Source organism: Condylostylus longicornis, unplaced genomic scaffold, assembly GCF_029603195.1.
Source record: "Condylostylus longicornis isolate FDR11 unplaced genomic scaffold, ASM2960319v2 ptg000013l, whole genome shotgun sequence".
Classification (NCBI taxonomy): domain Eukaryota; kingdom Metazoa; phylum Arthropoda; class Insecta; order Diptera; family Dolichopodidae; genus Condylostylus; species Condylostylus longicornis.
Window position 1 is genome coordinate 3448594 of NW_026577982.1, and position 22677 is coordinate 3471270.

A 22677-nucleotide genomic window follows, 5' to 3' on the forward strand; every position below is an offset into this window, starting at 1 on the left:
CACCTGTTAGAATATTTTACAGATTTATGAACTATAAATACTTAATAATAAATTTTATTATACGAAATATGTATGTAAGTGTGTGTGTTTGCTTTGTACTAAAATATTACAGTTACTTATAAATTTATTGTAAAATATTGTTTACCTTGAAATATAATAAATTTATTGCTAATAAAATTTCTTTTTTCAATAATCATAAAATTTATTGTTTACGATGATTTTGAAACCGATTTTTAGCAATATTAAAATTTATGACTGCTCTACTATATTGTTAATATTTTTGTTATAATGTCTGGAAAATAATAAATAATTTTAAGTTAGTTTATAAGAAAAAAATTGTAATTATAAAGGATTTTGTATTTGAGTTAAAAAATCAGTTTGCCTCACTGTTTTTCTCGTGTAAGCATGAAGGGCGACACTCAAATGGAGTGTGAGCACAACAGACAAACACTAGCTATCGCCTTTCTGGTTTTTTCCCATTATCGAAGATTTTTTTTTAAATATTAGTTTTTAAAGCAAATGGTGGAAAATTCCAAGTGTAGTGAAATATTTTAAAAGTTTCAAAATTATTTGTTTCACAAAATTTAAAATTGAATAATGCTCATAAATACTCTGGAAAGCCCTTCTGAAACCAGCCGATGAATTGGAAAATTTTGAACACTTAAGTTTGAACTTTTGGATCATTACTCGTATATGCTATTTTAAATAATTAATAGATTTTCTTGAATAAATTCTCATTTTTGCTAATGTAAATTTGCTATAGAATTTTCATTGCTTTACATAGCATGTATGTAGCTACCGATCAAATTGTGTTTAATATAAATAGTGGGAACGAGACCAAATTTCTCATGTCGAATTTGCAACAGAAAAATTTTTGTATAGTGCCGAAAAAAAGACATTGGTCTATTTGTGTGTGCTTTCGTGTATCTCAAAATTTCGGCATTCGGGGTATAAACTAAATTTTTTTGATCTATTTGTATTAATTTTCATTCAGAAGGTTAGGCAATTGTTAAATAAAATTTTACTTGAGATATTCTAAATTCTTATGTTTCCGTTTTTAACCTGATTGTCGTCTGTTACTTTCTGTTTCTAATTTTAGTAGCTTGACAAATTCTTACAACAAACTTTTATTTTACATTTTTTATTTTATTTTCAGATCATTTTAAAGTAACATAGTAAATTAGGTAAGTAAATCAGAAAATTTGTTTTATAACTGTAGACTAACTTCCGTTCTGATTACGTGTTTTAACAGTTTCTCATTACGTTTTTTTTTCAAACTTTTCAAGTTTTTCCGTACGCTATTTAATCTTTTTTTTTCCAAAAAAGAGTAAGAAGAAAAAATAAACATGAATAATAATGGTAATTATGTTGAGCATTTATAACATTTCTATACCTTATGACTAATGTAATAAACCCAAATAACGACTTTTAATAACAAAAAAGAGAAAAACAAATATTAAACGATGAGAACGACAAAAGAAGAGAACAAAACACAAAAATTATTGAACAAAAATTTATTTATAGGTTGGAAAGGAAATTTCAAGGAAATTCCCTCTGTTAAATAAAATTCTCTCGAAAAAGCAACACACAAAATCATGTAAGACAAGTTCTATTTTATTGATCAAATATTACAACGCTGTATAAAATTAATTTCAGGTTGGTGGTTGACGGTTGCGTCATAATTAATATATAGATAAAAAAAATCAAAAATAAGTTAAAAATTTATCGTTGATCTCATCAATTTTACGGTATAAAATAGTACAATATTTAAACAATTCCTTTTTCCAAAAAGTTCTTCATGCTTTCTTCACAATCGTCAAACGTGGTCAGTATACAGAATAACGTGTAATAATAACGTGGTCCGTCTTAAAATGTATGGCAGAGATCAGCCTGATTTTGAACTCTTGTAGATATAAGTAGTGATTTTATACTATATCCATTTTATTTCTCAAATGACGCAATAGTATAATTGGAAAATTACATTTAATGTGTTTTTTAATTTGCCCCATCGACATATCTCTACTTAGTCGGAGACACAATAGATCCAACTAATAATCGGGTGAGGGGCATTGTCGAGGTGATTGTTCTTGCAATTCACAATTTATAATCTACAATGTGTCTCATCAATTTTGAGTGAAAATATCGACGACAATAAGTTTATAATTTTTAACATTTCTTGAATTTTATAATACCATTTAAAATATTTAAAAATATTTTTTAATATTTTTTTTATTTATAAACTTTGAATATGAATTTTATAAGTTATCAAACTTTTATATTAAATTTTATAAATAAACAAAAGAACAATTTAATTTTGTAGTTTTTAAAATTATAATTTTAAATACGTGATGTCCTTGCCCTTAAACTCACAATAATAATTGCATTTTATATAAAATTTAATCTATAAATTTTAAATTGTTATTGTATAAAATAAATATTGCCATATTCGAATTAATTGGAAATTTTTGATCAAAATTTTGCAAATTAAATTTTTTAATCAATATTAAAATATTCAATTGTGAATCAGAGTGTAGACGATTTTGGCACTATTTTATTATATTTAAAAAGTTTATTAAGAATTTTTCGTTATTTTTTTTTTTAAATTACAAGTTTTTCAGATTATATACGGGAACACATGTTTCAGATGCATTGTTCAAGCGTAAAAGAAGAATAAAATAAGAATTTCACAAATTTATAATAAATTTTTTTTTTAACTCTTAACTTTATTAGTGCAAAACCAATCCAAAATTACGTGTCAGATTTCTTAAAATAGTACACTAGAGCATGAAGACAAAGTTTATTAAATGCTCTTAATCGAAATGTAAAAGAAAAATGGGTCATGTTTCCCTTGTAATGCTGGCATTTTCTTCAAAGTTTAATTTATTTTCAATTCACGTTAAAAGTACTAAACTTATCTATATTTATACGAATACGTTTACATAGAGTAATCCTTATAAAATAAAAATAATAATAATTTATAAATTACCTTCATAGGATATCGTATAAATTGGAAATAGTTGAGCTTGTAAATATTGAACACGTTCACCGGCAAAACCACCGTGTGACCACGTCATCTTCATGTTACTTAAATTAAAGTCTCTATTATTTTTTAAACTAGTCCAAATATTTTATAATTTTTGTTATTATAAAAAATTTTTTTATTTTTATATAATTTGTTAATTCTTAAATTTATAAAAGTTTCGGACGATTTATTTAAGATAAATTCCGAACCGAAACACACTCACAATAATTTCATATTTAAATTTTTAAATTCTTTTTATGTGATATTAAAAAAAATTTGTTTTTATTACAAAACATAAAATTTTTTAGATGAAATTAAAATATGAAAAAAAATTTTTTTTTTTTAAATTCTGATTAATATTTAATTAAAATGGACGGAATTCATGAGGTATGACAAATTTTGAGTTTTTAATATTAAAATGGTAATAAAAATTTAATCAATCTCAAATTATTTAGTGAAAAAATAATAAATTTATTTTAAAAAAAATATTGTGTTTCTTTTATAGATCAGAGCTTCTCGAACTTTTTAGTTTAAAATTGAAATACAAATCTACGGTAATGTGGCAAAACTGTTCACAATTATAGGAGACTTAAATTGCTCAATTAAGGTTAATCTTTAACTAAAAATTTCCCATAAATATTTTATGAATTAAACGTAATTTCACTGCATTTAAATGCGGAGAATGGTTATGAAAACTCATTGTAATATTTTGATTTCGTACTAAGTTGATTTAAGCAGTTTGGCTTTATTATCTTAGATATAATTAGTGGATTTGATGAAACGCTTGCTAATTTAAAAAATAATATTTCGAATATGAATACTGAATTTCACAGAAATTAATTAGATTTTCTCCCAAAATTTCGATTTTTACAGATTCCTAATTTCGAATTACGCAATTTTTGCTAAAAACCACAGCTTATTGGGATTAAACGTAAAGGCTTTAATACTATAGTAAAATTTAATACTGTAGTATAGAAGAATTCAGACTGGAATTTAATTTTTGAATTGAATATAAAAGAATTGCTAAAAACTGAAATGGAATTGTAACTTGTTTTTAAATATTTCTATATTATATCCAACTTATTTCTATAGTAAATTTTCGTAGATAAGATCTAAATATTCATCAGTACGTATTATAATTTAAAACCAAAAATTATTCGTTTAAAAAGGTGTGTTTATTATATAAATAAATATTCATGTTTAGACCTTGAATGTGAATTAATTGTGGCAATAAGTAATATTGTGAATTAAAGTTTGAGAACCATTCTTTAATAGTTTTATAATTTATTTTATTTGTGGTCTGAAATATTGAAATTATTCTTTAATTTTGTATTCTAAAATCTAAATTATAACTATAACATTTGTTGTCATAAATTTTATGGAAAATGAACAATATAATACTTTTATGTATATAATAATTTAATATAATTTATATATATATAGATAGAAATAATAGATGGATGAAAACATATTAAATTTTTTTTAATAATTATAATTTAAAACACGAGCAAATTTAATTTTCTTTTTATTTTCCACACTTAATAATAAAGAGTTTTTATGCTCTAATTTTTCTTATTTATGATATTATTTTAAATATTTTGGAAATTTAAGTGATTTTATTTAATTCTTATTTATGATTTTGAATTAATAGCATAATATTATTAGGATTGCCAACTCTGTGTAATATTTCAATAATAGAAACTTGAATTAAAAATGGATTTTTTTTACAAGAAGAAAATTTTATGTTGTTGGCAACTTTAATGTTACTTTTTCTTTTAAAGTAATTTTTTACAAGCCTTATATTTTCAAAATAAATCAAATAATTGCAAAATTTATAATAAATCACGAATTGGTGTAAAAATCAATTTTGATTCCTCGATGTTTTTCGAACAATTGGCCGAAAATTAGTGTTTTTAACAAAAGATAATAACTTATAAGTAATAAAACTACAAGATGATAGCCAGAATTTATTAGGCGGTCACCATGGAAATTTTACAAAAACCAGTTATTTTCAAAATTCCAATTTTCCAATATGAAGATTCAAAACTTATGAAAAAGAATCTCATGGTACAACGTTATACTATAGCACTTTAGTACCATTCTCATTTCATTTATATAAATGGGAAATTTTCAAGCTGGAATTATTAAACTTAGATATAATAAAATGTGATAGCTTGCAATGAATTTGCAATTTTGATTTGAAATGGCCAAAAGTAGAATTTTTGGGGTTTTTAGAAAATCTATATTACTTTATGCAGAAATCGTATTTTATTAAGGGAAAATCAAAAATAGAATATTATTGATAATTATTTGCAAAGATTATTTTCTTAAGAGGCCACAGCTGCCATTATTTGAGTTTAATTTAATATTATGTTTAAAATTTCAGTTTATAAATTAAGTATAATTGCTATTTCTTCAGCAATTGTTTATTTGTTCATTAGTTACGCAGAGAATAGTGTATTTTAAAATCTAAATTCCTATATGCTATAATTAAATTCTTCTAAATTAAAGTTGTTCTGATGAAATTTTGAACTTGTTGAAATTAGTGCTTGAACTTGTTAATTATTGATTTAACATTCTTAATGTTAATTTACGTAATCACTTGGAAATTAATAAACATTCACCAATTTTTTATTAACTCTCATAACTAATCAATAAATTAAAATTAAAATATTGCGAATATTTTTAAACTTTCATTATAAAAACAAATTTTTTAACTTTTAAAAAAATTTTGGAAAAATTATTTAATTTTAATTTCAATATTTAAATTAAATTTTTCACATTTTCCAGACTTGTTCTCAAAAATCATTTTACTATCTTCCTCGATATTGTCGCAATATAAAAAAGTAAACGTATAAAAATTTTTTCTTATTACACATGATTTTTACCGCGAAACCTAATAATTGTTTTCTTTCATATGATAAGGAAAAACTGAATTGTAACTTATGAAAATCTCAATTGAAAAACTGTTGAAAAAATCCTTTCTTTCTTTTTTTGTTTATTTTTTTTTTTAGTAATTTCACTATATAATTTTTCTATATATGCGAATTTTATAGGTACGTCATGTTTATTTTACTTCTCTATATTTTGTTTGTTAATAGTACATAATATGTTTTATGTGAAAATCAAACTACACCTATAACCCTCGCATATCTTCTTTAAATCTAATGCTAACACTAACATTATGCAGGCAACAACTCATATTTAGAAAAACAAAGAACGAAATAGAAAAAGAAAAAACAATACTAAAGAGTTTCAATAATGATTTTGTTATTGTGTTTCTGTTCGATGTCTCGTGTTTCCAAAAAAACTAAATTATATTTTTATTTTTATATTATTTTGAGATTTTAGGTAAACACCATTATGCTCCCCGCACCCAACCCCTTTCTCATATTTTAGGTTTATAAATTAAAACTACCGCCTTTAATTTTAACAAAAAAAAAATCGAATTTTCCTTCTTATTGACATGCACGAATTTCTTTAGCCTTTCGTTTCCAATCAGTTTTTCCAAAAACTCAATTCTTCTAAATATACGAAATTTCATAGTGCTTATTGTAAACATTATGTATAAAGTGTACATATAGGTACATAGGGGGGCTGTATATTGATATGTTCCTTATAATTATTTTCATATTGTTTTTCATTATTGTGTAGACAGTAAAACGAGAAAATATAATTTTCGCTTATGACATACAATATGTCTGAAATTTTCAATATGGAACTAAGTGAAATAAACCAAAAAAAAATGAAAAAAATTTTTTTTTGAATTTACAATTGTCACAGTAGATTATAAGGTTATACAGTAGAAAATTTTTGAAATATTCATTTGGGTATATAAAATTATCGTATTCATTGATCGTATAGAATTCGAGTTGTACCTGTATGGTTCTTTATGTTTTTTTCACAGTTCACGCATAGTTCATTATATATGTCAATGTCAAATCGACTCATTCTATTTTGCCGTTTTGCAAGAAAGAAACTGGTGACGGAATAACTTTTTAAAATTTAACAAAATTAATTAAAAGTGAATATGGTGGATTGGTTAGTTGGGAATCTGCCGATCGATCTTCGAGATTTTGTGATTCTAAGCTTTTAGAGTATTTGTTTTGGATCTATGTTAATCTTCAAATACTTAAGCAGTAAGCTGTAACAAACGATAATTGTACAAAAAATAAAACAAATAAGCAAAAAAAGATGGTTTCTTTCTGTTGCTGGAAAATTGTGGGACTTGTATACGAAATTAGTGATGTGCAATTCAATAATTCAAAAATTTTAGAAGCTGATTATTAGACATCTCCGACGAGCCCTTTCAAACCTCCAACTTTAAAAAGAGTAATTCGAGACCTTGTTCTGAAAGCTGGAAATTCGGCTATAAGAAATTGTGTAAGATTTGCATCTTTTTTTTTTTCCCCCACTGGGGACAGAGGCCCCTATGGGTCGATGGGAATCACGTCGACCCATAGGATCTCTTGTGATTCCCATCCCCCTACATTAGCTCTATTCCTAGGCCCTCGACAAACCGCAGTGTGGCAGCCACATCTAGCTCGAAATCCCCCCCGTGGTCAAATTTGGACGACTGAGCAAAGTCAGATCCTGCCCCCCAGTCCCAAAAATGTCACAATTTTTTTTTTTCAAAATTTCTAAACTTTAATTGTGTAACGCAAACCGAGAATGAATACTGTAATGCTTATATCTCAGCGTTTAAACCACATTTCTTTCACGAAATAAAATATGAATAAAACCTTTGAGTATTACAAAAATTTTCTAGAATATTGAATATAAAAATGTTTATTATTGTCAGTATGATTGCAACAGTTCAATATGGTTGGTAACTAACCAATAAAACAATAATGAAAGTAATAGGGAACGAAGAAGGGTAATGATGTTCAAATTTGTACTACACTTACATTATTGTTTTAGCGTTTTGAATTGTATAGGAAGATTTTTCTGTGTGCTTTTTTTATCCTTTCGAAATAATTTTTGTAGTTTTATTTAATTTTCCAAAAACAAAGCACAATGAGAAAACTAGAAATTTAGTGTAAAATCAGAAAATTATTCGATAAAACCCATGAGAATTATCAGATGAAAATTTTCCATGTTTTTACATAAAATATTTTGTAAAATTTCCAATTTATGCAAAATTCTTTTAATAATATTATTTTGTAATTATTTATGATTTAAATTTCAGATTTGATTGGATTATAATAATTATGATTGTTTGATGTTGAACCAATATTGTTGCTTCCTGATTGGCAAATATTTTGTTATATTATATTTTCTTTAAACTCAATATAAATTCGTATATAAGTTTGTACATGACCCATCTATATTATAATACACATAACCAAAATCATATACTTGTGTTATGACTGCATTCTTTTAATAAAGTTACCGGACCTGAATAAAGTTTTGTTATAAAATATAAGGACCAGTTTTAAAGTTTTGTTATAAAATATAGCAGTTCCTAAAAATTATATGTATAAACAAAAGTATGATTTCCGATACCTGCAAGTATTTTGTATATCTGCCTCGGTATTAAATAAGTATTATGTAGGCAGCACAGAGTGTTTTCGTTCTAACAGCCCATACTATTAAATATGGAACCTGAGTGTATAACAGTTGCGTGTGAATTTTTTATTTTCGCCTCAACAAGTTCCGAAAACGGTTTAAAATTTTAAATATTATGTTTATTGTGTGTAAGACATGTTCTTTGTTAGTAAAATTAATTGTGGCTAAAAAAACTTAATTTTGCTCAATAACCTTAAACTATAATAGATAGAGAGTTTGTGTAATATGTCGAATTAAAACTTAAAATACAGGGATTTCAGAGAAACCACAATTAGGAATAGTTGCTATGTTTTTTGCACTTGAAAAATTAAGAATTTTTGAAATTTAAATATTAAATTAGTTTAGATATTCATGGAAAAGCTCTGAACTCTCTCAGTCGTCTGCTTTCCAGAGAAATGCTCGAGTTGTTTGTCTTCTAGGGATTCATTATCTCTCTAGAAGGCAGACAAATCTAGCATGTCTTGGGCTCAAAATTGAAAAATTATTTATGAATTACCAAAATTGATTTAAAGTACCAGTATTTTGAAAATTTTTGAAATGTGAACTATGCCTAAAAACAAAAGTGTTGTCTACTCATGAGAACCTATGCAACAGTATAGAGGAGAGTCATAAGAACGGAAACACTCTGTCTATTGGCTTGTATAATAAAATATTCTTTAATTTTGTGTTACTACGGTAAAATTACTTGACAAAAAGTAAACAAATATTTTTTTTATGATTTTAATTTTTTTTATTTTACATACACTTACATTGAGTCTTAGTGTTTATACATTACGGATTTTTTTTTATTTCTTTAAGAATATTATTAAAAAAAAATTTGTTGTTTATTTAAGATTTTCAAAAAATATAGATAACTATGAAAAAGAGAAAAAGATTAAATATATTTTTGAAATTTTTTTGTCACATTGACATTAAATCTCTTTGAATTTTATGGTAACTTTAGAAAATTTTACAATATCGAAAGTTCAGAGATATAAGAAACACTTAGATTCTTGAACTTGTACACATTGTACATTTAAAACGGTAATACGCTCTCACTGTTACTATTTATTGACAACTAACTGACATAAATTTAATTCAAGAGTAGTTGTACCCGTTGCAACCTATTAAAATAATTTAGAAATTGACAAGGAACCCTAGAGTTATTTATAAATTTTTTAATCGTGTAATGCTTGCAGTTAAAATTATTTGCTACGTCCCATAACTTGAACAGATCATGCAAGGATAAACATAAATAATAACTACGTTTACTTTAGATTAATTTTTTGGACCTCATATATCGTAATTATTTATAGAAAAACAGAATATAAAATTAAAAATTTCAATAAATTATAAAGTTTATTGGACTGTTTTTCAAATTCATATAAAATTCATATAATAAAAAAATTACTTGACAATATTTTCCTGCACACACATCTACGTACATTTTTATATTTAAGAGACATTGTATATTAAGTTTCAGAAAAATAAATTTAACAATAAAATTTAAGATGATGAAATGTAATCAGAATAACGAATCTTGTCGACTATTGGACTATAAGTGGGAATAGACGGGTAATAGCATTAATAATAAAACTTGTAATAACTAGAGCTATAGGACGCTTTTGCATATTCTTTTCGATATCACTTGCAGAATATTTGGACTCAATAGTAGCTTTTAAGCTTTCAAGTTGAACAAATTTTTTTCATGATCGTTTTAAAAAAAATATCCGGAGTAAAATTGAATTTGACTCAACTTTTGTAACGAGAGTGAGAAGAACAAAATGTACTAAAAATCAGGAAAATGTAAAAAATTTAAAAATTCCTGCTTACCTAGAGGAAAACAGAAAATAAAAAATTAACTTAAAATAAATATCAAAGTAATAATAAAATAAATTCAATCATAAACGTTAAATGAAATTAATCAATTTTCTAATACCCCGTAAATTATGCAATTTTTTTTGTAAACAAATTTTTGCTGTTCTTAAAATTAAAATTAAAAGAAATTCATTCAGGTCATTGTCATTATCATTGTTCGTTTTCTTCGTTGTCTCTGTTAAATATGCGAACAAAAAATAATAAAAAAAAAAAACAAAAAAAAAATTTTAATCATGCTGTCATATAAAATAATGTAAAAATATCATTTTCAAGAAAATGTAACGGTACATTGAACTCGAAATTTTTTCCTTTGTACACAAAAGAAGAAAAAAACATTCATTTCTGTTACAGTGAACCAAGGATGATTTAACAGCTACCATAAATGTTTTTTCCTTTCATTACGTTTTTGTTTTTTTAGTTTTTTTTTTTTTGGCAAAATTCCACATTCTCAGAGAGATTTTAATATTATGTACACCCGAATAAATATAAGCCGTAGCATTTGTGTGTATGTGAGTATTCATTATCGGCTCTCATTATATTTGCAAATAATTTTTTATACCCTATGTCTTAGGTATTTTAACTTTGTAATGGGAGTTTTTAACTACAGGAGTCGTTAGCGTTATATGAAAAAGTAATTTTGTTCAACGTAAAATTCTACGTTGATTTAGAAATGTTCGTCCGTCCGTTCGATCAAACAATAACTGGAAAACGACGAAAATTGAACACCACCTATAACTTGTAAAAAATTGCTTAGGGTAGCTGGCTTCAAAATTCAAAAATATTATTGTAAATATTTGAAAACGTGTGTCGAATAAGCTTTAATGTAATGGCTGTACTGGTAACATGTAGCTGCCATATAAACTTTCAAATATACTCGTATATATTTCAAAAAATAATTAATAATCAAATTATCATAGTGTAGGGTATAATTCATTCGGTTGAGATTTACTAGAATGTTTCTACTTGTTTTCCAATAATTGTGGGATTAATATTCTCTTCTTTTGTTATATTGTATTTCAAGTGGTAATAAAGAATAATATTTTTTAATTTATATTTTTATTGTGATCACAGTATGATGACATGCTGTTTAATTAAAATTTTTTTGGAGTGGTACACACATTTGACAAAGATTAAAATACAGATTTTATTTTGCATGTTAATTTGGAGTTTTATGATAAATAATCGTTTGTATATTATTACATTATTATGTTATTGAACTCCCATTTTCGTTACCCTATACGAAGGGTACATTGCTCTTTTAAAATTTGTGGTATAACAATTTATTTAAAAAATGTAAAATTTGTTATAAAATTTAAATAAGTTTGATTTGTTTCAGTTCTTAACTGCTTTAATGCTAGTTTAAAATTTAAAATTGGCCTACATGTGAAAAACTAAAATTGTGATAAAGAAAAAATTTCTTTGAGGTTCTTTAGTATAAAAATCCGTTTTGTTATTGTGATTTAGTCAGATTATTTGAGTCAATTATGTGTAGCCTTAGATAAGGTTTTACCAGTAAATTTCATTTCTAATTTTCTATAACTATATGCACGTGAATTTAAAAAAAATTTAACAAAGTTTAATCGGAGTTTGAATCAATAATTCATACATAGTACAAAATATTACGATAAAAAGGTTACGGGTCAGGGTCTTATTGGGTATTGATGAATACCAATTAAATATATCGATACTGAGGACATTACCATAAAGTTTTTTTTTTACTGTATTTTCTGATTTCAGTCAAAGATTATTAATAACAACAATAATAATAAAATAAAATTTAAAATTCCTAATATTTAAAATAAAAAACAAAAAATAAATTCTCTCTACCCCCGGTTTATAAATTATTCATGAAATTTCATTTCATCGATTTGCAAGATAAAGGGATATTTATTTAAAATTATAATTTTGTTTTTGGATTTCTTTCATATTAAAGTAGAAAATTTGATCTGATTTTTATTTTTTCTGAAATGGAAAGCATAAAATACATAAAATTTATCATGTTGTGTTGTACATGTAATAAAATACGTGGTAGAAGAAAATGTACTTTATCTTTGATATTTATTTCAAATTATTGATAGAGCATGATCAGAACGGCCTACGTATAAATTGAAATATCTTTGTCCAGGAAACGGAATGCTAGTTAAAATTTCAATAAGGTTGGATACTGTCCAATAATTTTTACTTTTAATTCAAGTAAAACTTAATGAAATTGTTTATTCGATAGGAGAATCCGCTTGTTTTCCGAAGTTTTTGTATATTCTCATTTAATACCCAATTTAATTTAGATATTAAATGAGAATATCATGGACTGTTTAACATATAAAATAGTTGCAATAAACTTGCAATATTATTTCGTCTTGAAATTACTCTTCTGAGAATACAAACAAAATTTATTTCACATCAAAATTGTCTCAATTCATTAAGTTGACCAAAACATAAATTTTTTTTTCACAGATAGCTATTTAAAATTATATTTCAGGAAATAGCAAATTAATTTTCAAGTCACGGACATACCTTTTCTTATCTTTTAATTTTAATGTTCTTTGTAATGTCCTAACCAATGTATAGAAATAAAAATAATGTATTAGGGAATACAATGGATTTAGAAGCAACTAAAGGATATTTGTATGGTCGCATAATATTTTTGTATAAATTGAATATATAATGAGGTACTTGTACATTTAGAATTTATATGAGAAAAATCACTAATCCCCTAATAAGAGAGAATTCGAGAATGAAATCGTTCTAAGTTGATATTTCTCATATTTTGGAAAATAAAATGTTTTACGTCATAGCAGTGGCTTAGTATGATATACCTTAAGTAATGTTTAAATTCCTTTTCTAGTCTATTTCTCTATTTGCCTTTACAAATGGAATATTAAATTTATTATACTCTACACATGCAGATGACATTACTTCACAAATATTAAACATACGCCAGAAAACTAATGAGAATCTCACAAAGGCTTTTAATTTCTGAAGATGACATTTATTTTATTGTTGATATATTTTAAAGGTTTCTCATACTCATTAACCGTAATCCTGTTATTGTTATGTTTTTTAATCCGTTTCATACCTTATCACAGTTAAATGTCATTTCTTATTTATTTCTTTTTAAAACTTTTTATCATATTTGGTGAAAAGAAAACGAAAAATAAAAAAAAAATAATAGAAATTTACTGAAGGAGAAGAAAAGAGAGAAAGAACCACAGGTCAATTTATTTTTGAAGGAATTAAAAACTTTACGAGGTCACGTCATAAAAAAACACAAGAACAAACACAAAAAACAAACAAAAAAAAATAGTGATCTCTTTCTCTTTCTTTCTTTAATGCTCTTGTTATTCTTATTATTCTTTTTATTACTTATTAGCTTAGTTAAATTTTTGTTAAAATGTTAAAAGTTTTGTAAATTAATGTGGGAAAAAAGAAGAATAAAAAAAATTTTTGACAATAAATTTAAAGTAAAAAAAAAATTTGAATAACTGAGACTATCATAAATCAGGGATTTTTGTCTCAAACACTTTTCCATTTTTTTCCCTCCTTTTTTTTGTTTTTTGTCTTTTTAACTTCCGGTTGATTACAAGTTTCCGTGTAACTAGAAATTCAGTTTTATTTCAATCTTTATACAGTGATGAAAGTAAATTTTTACAAAGTGTTTTTTATATACAAGAAATTTTAGGTGAAAAATGTAAAAAGAAAATGACTTTAGTGCTTTTTCGTTTTTTTTTTGTTTTTTGTTAATTTTCATTTTTAGTTAAAAAAGTAGATTTTCTAAAAAAAGAATAACAAAATTAAAAAAAAAATCATACTAAAAATAAAAAGAACTAAAAAATTTTGATTACATTTGTGTGTGGTGGTGTGAAGGAGGTAAGGATGACCTTCAAAATATTCACTTTTATTCTACAAAATCTACATCATAAATTATTCATCGCGAAACAGCTATTTCTATGACGGTAAAACGTTTATGTAATGCACACTTTTCTAGCTTCTATGGAACACTCGTGTAGTAAAAATTTTTTTTAATTAATTTCAATTTTCATTAGCGTTTTTATAACATTCATAATAATTTATCTCATCACTTTAAAATCCTTTATAAAAATATTTATGCTAATATTTTTAATGATATTTGTTATATTTTTGTGTGGTTGTTCTCCTTCTTGAATGTATTTGGAAGACAAGTATAGTATAAAAACTGAGTTTTGAAAATTATTTGTGAGTATTAAACATTTTCGTTGTTGCTGCCACAAAAGGAAGTAATCACAATAATTATTTTCGTTACTATAATATATCGAACTAGATATGCACACTGAAAAAATCACAAAGATATCTGGAATATCCGGAAGACGAAGAAGTCATTTAAAAAAAAAAACGCTCAAAAGTCTTAAAGGGAAAACAGAAGACTTAAGTGAGATAAGAAAACTAAAAGGATGGGTGAAGTACTGTGGGCGGGATCTCATAAGTGCAAAGGAATGTGACCTCGTAGGGAAGAGAACAGGTTGGGATACAGCAGTACTGATCTCAACATACTGGTGGCGGTGATAACGGCGCATTGCCTCTGAGGGAAATGAGGGTCTATTGATAATATCAGGATATGGCGGAAGTGGAGGATATTGCGGCATATCTATGAAGTGGAAGGGGAGGCACATCCAGGAGCCTTCTTTTATGATGATCTGAGGGACCTATTTAACTATTTTTGCGCAGCTTTCATGATTTACCAAAGAGGTTAAATTGGTTTCGGTAGATGTTTTTTTAGGATTGGTATTATATGATGGTTGTGGAATATTAAGCTAAGGGTTGTCGATTGGTCTTCTTGTTGGCCTACAACAGAAGCTTCAGCGGAGTGGCCAGGCGGGCCCCTCTCTGTTAATACTATTTCTCGAATAGTGAGTGGTTTTCTAGTTAAACACTTTGACACTACTGTAATTTTCGTAAAGAATTTATTATATATAATTTAATATATTAATTTTACAGATAATATGCCCATAAAATGGTAAAATTTAACTTACCAGTGGTAAAAAAATCAAATGTAAATGATGCATCCATATTTTGTTCTTTCTTCACTTCCTTGTTTAGGTGACAAAAAATTTATTGTATCGCACTTTTTTTTTTTTTTTTAGAAAACAAAGAATTTACAAAATGGCTTTAATGAATTTTATTGGCACACTTCTCGTCTCATTACGAAAAAGTCAAAAAAGTTTTTTCAAATTTCATTTTTATAATTTTTAATTTTGTTTGTTCAATTGGTCCTTTATTCCTTTTCGTTTTTTAACACTTTATAAATTCTTCATGCATATTTTTACGCATAAACACTTCGAATTCTCATAAGAAATTTTAAATTGAAAATACGAGGAATAGTTAATATTTTTAAAAAAATTTACAACTATTCAACTGAAATATTTTAATAGCAAAGTTTTTTAGAAGATTTTGGATTTTTTCTGGAACACAAGTTATTTGGTTTAGCAATTTAATTGCAAAATTAATTTAATTTTATTAACTAAGATTTTTATTTTATAAAACACGCAACAGTTTTGAATTTTAGCTCCTAGTGCAAATATACGATTAAGAATTCCGAATTAATTGTTAATTTAAATATAAGTGCCCTTAAATTAAAAATATTTTATTTGTAACTACGAGTACTGTGAAAATTTTATGCTAGTATTTTTAAACTTTTGCACATACGAGTATTACACTGCTAGGATACTAAAAGATGAATCCTTTTCATTGAATTTGTTCTAACACACAACATTCTAAGGTTTTTATTTTAAATTTTAAACATTTTTCTTTTGAAAATTTTTATTTTTTCGACAATAATAAATTAAAAATTGCCGTTCACTTTCAGTTTGCAATAACAATTTCGAATTTTAATTTTTTTTTTTCCAAATTTTTTTAAGTTTTTATTTTTAACATATAGGAAATCCTTTTAGTATAAAGTTGAAGAAAAAAAAGAAATATGAAAAATTTATTGAAACCGATTTAATTCACTGCCAAAAGTTTTCTGAAAGTCAACAAAAAAAATTCTTGTTTCCGAAAATTTTTATATTCCAAACACAAAAAGTTATGCGGATTAAAATAATCGCATACAAAAAAAAGAACAACTAACAAAAAAAAAAAATAGAAATAATTTCGCGAAATTCTCTTAAAAAAAAAATCTAATGAACTTTTTTAGATTAAAGTTTTAACCATTTTTGTATTCAAATATTCGTGTGTCATTTGTTTTCAGTTTTAGTTTTGTTATTTATTGCAAATTATTTTTTTCGATTTATTATTAAAGTTAACTTCCATTAAGGTAAGGTTAAAAAAAATAATAATAATAACAAGAAATGTAAAACTTTAATAATTTGTGTGTTTGTTATCTCAAGCGAGAGAGGGCTCTTTCTATTTTCTACCAAATATTTTTCAAAATTCTTATTGTATTGATATTTTCAGTGAAAATACATTTTTCTAATATTTAGTTACATATACAGTAACTTTCATAAAAATCGTGACACCTGAAAAATTCAAGAATAAAAGACCTTTAATATTGAGAAGAGGTAGACGAGTGCAAGCATTAAAGTAGGTGCACATGCATCCTATTAAGTTAGTATTGATTTAAAGGCTAAGAAGTTAAGACAAAGCAGAAAAATTAGTTGTTATAGCTTTTCAGATGAAAGGACTGTCGCGGAATTAGAAAAAGAATTAAGGCAAAACCACTATTTCAAATTGATTAAAAAAATAATGAAGCTACGGTGTAGAACGAACTGTTGGGTGTAAGAAACCGCGAAAAACCTGACTTTAAGAAGAATTTTTTTTTATTTAAAAATTTAAATTCTATTTAAATCTTATTTCTCTATTTAAAAATTTTTTTTGAAATAGTCTTCCAGTAAAAAGGTGAAATAAAAACGGGCCAAAGAACGTTTAGCTTTAATCGTGTATGGGATAACGTGATATTGTCAGATGAATCCGAATTCAAACTTCATGTTAGCGACGCACGCATAATGATCAAAGAAAAACTGGTAAACAATTAAAAGGAAACTGAATCTATTAAGCCAAATGTCTATTAGATAAATGGGAGGTGGGAGAAAGCTGGCTTTAATATGATATCTCTGTTTTATTTTCAGGAACACATTTGCGACTTAAACGGTAAAACAACTTTGAACTGTGTATCTTTTCACTTAAGAACAATAACCATTTTTTAAAGTGTCGCAATATTTATGAAAACTAGTGTATAGTGGTGTAGTGAAATAAATTCCAAAAATTAAAATTAATGGAATTTGTAAAGTGGTGTCTTACTGAGGGGTAAATATATAAAAGTAGTAGAGTTTAAATAGAAGTAGTAAAGCTTAAAGAAGAATACTTGATTATGTTATTCTGTTATCAGCTTAATTATAAGATGTTTCAGTGATGGCTCTGTCCAATATCTTCATATAACTGTAATAATATCGTGATTTGTTGAAGTGCTCAAAGTTCATTTTTAAAAAGGAGTATAAAGGACGAAGGGTTATGAGGCTCTCGCTCTAATTTGGTAAAATTAAAAACCTGATTAATTTCACAATGAAGCAGATAAACGGATGAATTTCCACATTTCGTATTGTGTTAGTCGTATTGTGTAAATTCGATATATCGGCATCTAATACAACATCACATGAATTTATTTCATCAAGTCACAAAAATAATTTATATTTTAACAATAATTTTTGTGTTCATATAATATACTCTATATGTGTGTATGTTTATATGTGTATGTATGTAAATATCAAAAAATAACAAAATGACAAAAGCTGGTTAAAATCCTTAACAAATTATTTTGTACCGTTTTATTATTTTCTATTTTAGTTTTTATATATTTATGCAAAAACAAAAAAAAATGAAAAATGCAAATAAAAAAAAAAAATATTCAGAGAATACAGTAAAACGGGCAAGGACATTTTTATAACGCTCAAATTAAAGTGGTATTTGTGTATTTTGAGTAGATTTGAAAAAAAAAAAATTCTCTTTTATTTTTGGATTTCTAATAATAAAATTCTTCTATATACTTTTGTACATTTTTTTTGTTTTTGTTTCTATTGATATTATTGTAAAATTAAGTTTATAGTAAAAATGGTAGTAGTAGAAAAAGTTGTAAAACATTACAAAAATACAAAAAAATAATCGTAGTTTTACGTGATTAACATGGATTTTTCTAGCTTCTTGCTTTTTTGTTTTATTCAATATTATTCTGAACTAACAAGCTAAAAAGTTCATTAAATTTACTTCAAGGATATATTCGATTAAAAGGATATAAGTACAAAAAATATGGTATAATTGGGATGAGTAGAGAAGGAGAGTAGAATGAAGAGAAAATTATAGAGAAAAAATGAGAAGAAAATTATAGAGTGAATAGAGTTTTTCTTTATTATTGTTATTATTATTATTTTTTTTTTGTTAACAAAGTAATAAGTATAACGAAAGTGAGATATTTTTGTTGTTTTTTTGCAAAAATAATAAATCTATTATCAGAAAAATAAAACAAAAATATTATAAAATTAAATTGCAAAGTTTTACTCGTAATTTTAAAGTTGTTTCACATGCGATTATTTTAGAAAAAGAATTGAGATTTTTTTTTGAAATAAAAAAATTTTTTAATAATTCAAAACGCTCTTTGTTTAGAAATTTAATGTTTTTAAAACAAAGAGAAATATTCTATTTAATTTTTATGACTTATTTGACCTTCTATTTCTATAATATAAATTAAAAATAATAGCCTTTTTTTTTTATATTCCCTTGAAACTTTTAATTTGTCTGCATTTTAAAATAATAGAGCGATTATTTTAAGAACATTTTGTTAAATAACAATAATAAATTAGTAATTATTTAAATTATTTAAAATAAAAATAGAATCCTTTTTGTTTTGTGAATTGAGTTTTTATTAAGTATATAAAATTAATAATGTCTGGAGGATTTATTTTGCTCGAAAATATTAAATTCATTGCTGTAAAATTGTTTTTTGTTAAATGTTTTAAATTAAGGATTAAAGGCGACCTTTAATTTTTAAAATTTATTAACATTTTATTAATGTAGAGATTTTGAATGCTTATTTTAAGTAATAATTAATTTTTCATACTTAAATAAAAATTGCATACTTTTAGGGTGGAATTATTTAGAGAAAATTTACATTAGGGCAAAGAATTATTATGAATGGATGCTTGATTATTAGAAAGAGTTCTCATTAAATATTTTGTAATATTAGAAAAATCGTGGACATAAGGTGACAATTTTGATTACAATACTCGTAACTATTACTACATCTGATTTTATAGCATAACTATTTTTGAGCAAAATCTCGTCAATTTTTTATCTTCATGTTTACTTATAAAATTAATGAAAAGTTTCATGTTACTTTATGAGTGAAACTTCAACTTTATGAGTGAAGAATCGAAGTTTTTTTTTTTTTGAAAATCTCCGTAATTGAAGTTATTGGCTCAACATTCTTAAACATTTTTCTAAAATTTGATTTATTTAAAGGAAAGTATCAGAATATTTAGCATAAATTTCACTGTACTTTGTGTATGGTTAATGTGAAATCTTTTACGACATTAGTACATAATTTTGTATATTCAGAAACGTTATATGTATGACAACATTAAATTTCTATTTTAATAATTTATTACAATTTCACGGTAACTTGCCTACAAAAATAAATCTTACATTTATTGCACGTGTTGAACAAATTATATGTTTATTTATTACCGTATTATTTATGATTTTGTTATATAAATGTTATTACAATGAGTTGTTAAAATATCTAAAAATATTGTTAAGAGGTGGCAACATATTATTATACTTTGTTCTTTCAATCAAAAATATTTATACAAATTATTGTAATATTAATTTTCAAGTACATTGAAGTTATTTTCGCGTATTTTATTGAAAATTTTTAGAAAATTATTATTAATTGAAATTTCATTATTAGAATATTTTGTAAAACAAGTTTATGACTTCTGTTGCAATGTACATTGTATTTACACGATGTTATATTGTGTGGCTTAAATGCTAAATGCTGCAGATTAAGGATATTATTAATTCTATAAATAATTTAAACACGATATTTCAGAACCGAATGTTCTCTGAAAATGAGAGTTCTGCTCAAAAAGTAATTGCTCCTACAAAAACGTGTGCTGCGAAAACAAAATTTTCAAATTTTTTTTATTTGAGTCCTATAGCAAATTTTGAATTATTGAAATTCAGGGCTCAGGATTTGAAATTTTACAATTGAAAAATTCTGAGGGCAAAGAAGCAATAAAAGAATTTTTTTGATAGCCGCTTGTTTATACATTGGAGTATAAGACTCACGGTCTCAATCTGGACGAGAAAAATCCAGGACTATATTTTTTTTCGAATTGATAATTTCGAAAAATCTTCCAAATTTCAAGAAAATTAATTTTATACAATTCTTTATTCATATTACATCTTAGAATTTGTTTTATGCTAGACGAAAAATATACTGTTTTACATGCTGTTATTACATTTCCAGTTATTAACTCAGGACTTTTAGTTGATACGAGTAAAAGTTGAGAAATATTAATTAAAAATTTTGGAAATTGGATTTGATTCAGATTGAGTATTGTGCTTCTACATCAATTTACACAATAGCTAGTTGATAATATTGAAAATATTTTCTTTATTAATTCCTTAACGATTTCGTCACTTTTATTACAAAAATTATGAACATTTTCTCATAATTTTCTATATTTATAATTATTTTTTAAAATTATATAAGATAATTTCAAAATTTCAATTTCATACTTATCACATCTTAATCGATCTACAAATTATTGCTATTCGTGTTTGTTGTTTTCTTATTTCTTCCTATCAGAAAACTATAAAAAAAATTTATGCGATATAAATACAAAATTAACTAAACCAATTGATAAATTGTATAAATGTATATGTACGTATGCATATAGAATGGTAGGTATAAATATAGAATGCTTGTTAAACAATATGTCTAAAAATATTTGACCTAAACGTCAATACAATTATATTATTTATTGTAGGTAAGTATTCAAAATTGAACTGTAATAAACTTAAAAATCAGTTTTCCTTTCCACGGAAATTATTTACGATATAAAATAATGAATAAGAAAACCAAAAATCAGAAATAACAAAATCAATTTTTTTTAGTGCGAAACTCTCAAAATCATATATACATAAAATGTATATAATGTGGAGAAAGACGAACACGCAAACATGAAATGAATTGCTTGAAGAGTTTTATATTAGAAATCGAATAGAAGGTACGCGTTAATATGCTCATATACTCGTACATATGTATAAATAAATAGTAAAACACAAGCAGTTATTAAAAATATACTTTCCGATATGAGGTCGATAACCTTAATTTTTAAACTGAAGTTTTCTAAAATTCTAAAAATAAAGAACTTACAATATTTTTGATATCTTTGCATAAAAAAGTTTAAGCATAAAATAATCACGTTATGAAGTTAGTTGAAATTTTTTAATTACTTTTAATAGTTGTGTTCAATTTTACCAATTTGTGTATTTTAATTCGAATTCCAATATTAGAGAATTTTGCAATACAAAAATATCAAAAAAGAAAAAGTAAAAGAAAATCGTAGTTCCGTTCTTTATATTAACAATTTTTTCTGGTGTTCGATATTAAAAGCCAGAAAAATGATTTTAATTCAAAATTATAGCAGAAATAGCCCGAAATTTCCTTATCCCGTTCCAAACTTTGAAGATTATGTAATAACACAAATCGTAAGTGAGATTTCTTCGAACTCTATTAATAACTTTTATTCGAATGTATGAATTTTTATGACACTACAATCTGTTTGTGTACCTTAATATTGTCAGAAACTAAAAAATAAAAAATTTCTTGCATTTTATTTCTTCCTTTTAAATACTTTATAATAATAGAAGTTTGTTTGATCGATTCTTCTTTCGTTTAGATTCATCACTACTGTATGTATGTATGTAACATTCAAATTCACCAATACTTTTCATTTTATATATATGTGTTTTGTGCTACAGTCAAATCCGTCCGAAATTATAAGTTGCATATTGAATAAATTGCAATTCAAACTTTCAAAACCCAGTTAAAAATGTAAAATAATTTTATGCTTTCCCATTTTTATGATTTTTTCCAAAAATTTTTTTAAGCGGATAATAGCAGCCCGTATAAATGTAAAAACCCTTCTAATTGCAAATTATATTATGGCATAAAATGTGAATGGAAATTGTTAAGTTTTTGG

The 22677-nt window shown here is 24.9% G+C and overlaps 2 protein-coding genes across 8 annotated transcripts in view; one reads left to right on the top strand and one right to left on the bottom strand.

Annotated features, from left to right (window-relative positions):
- The window catches only part of LOC129605661 (cytosolic carboxypeptidase 1), a 100062-nt gene extending 96988 nt beyond the window's left edge, over window positions 1-3074 (bottom strand). Inside the window, exon 1 of the mRNA XM_055515554.1 lies at window positions 2987-3074. Within this exon, the coding sequence (XP_055371529.1) occupies window positions 2987-3074 (88 nt within the window). The remainder of the gene's footprint in view (window positions 1-2986) is intronic.
- The window catches only part of LOC129605517 (glutamine-dependent NAD(+) synthetase), a 143224-nt gene that overhangs the window by 97403 nt on the left and 23144 nt on the right, over window positions 1-22677 (top strand). For all 7 annotated transcript variants that reach the window (XM_055515319.1, XM_055515321.1, XM_055515326.1 and 4 more), the window contains one exon: window positions 1157-1184. The gene's annotated coding sequence lies outside the window, so the exon portion shown is untranslated. The remainder of the gene's footprint in view (window positions 1-1156; window positions 1185-22677) is intronic.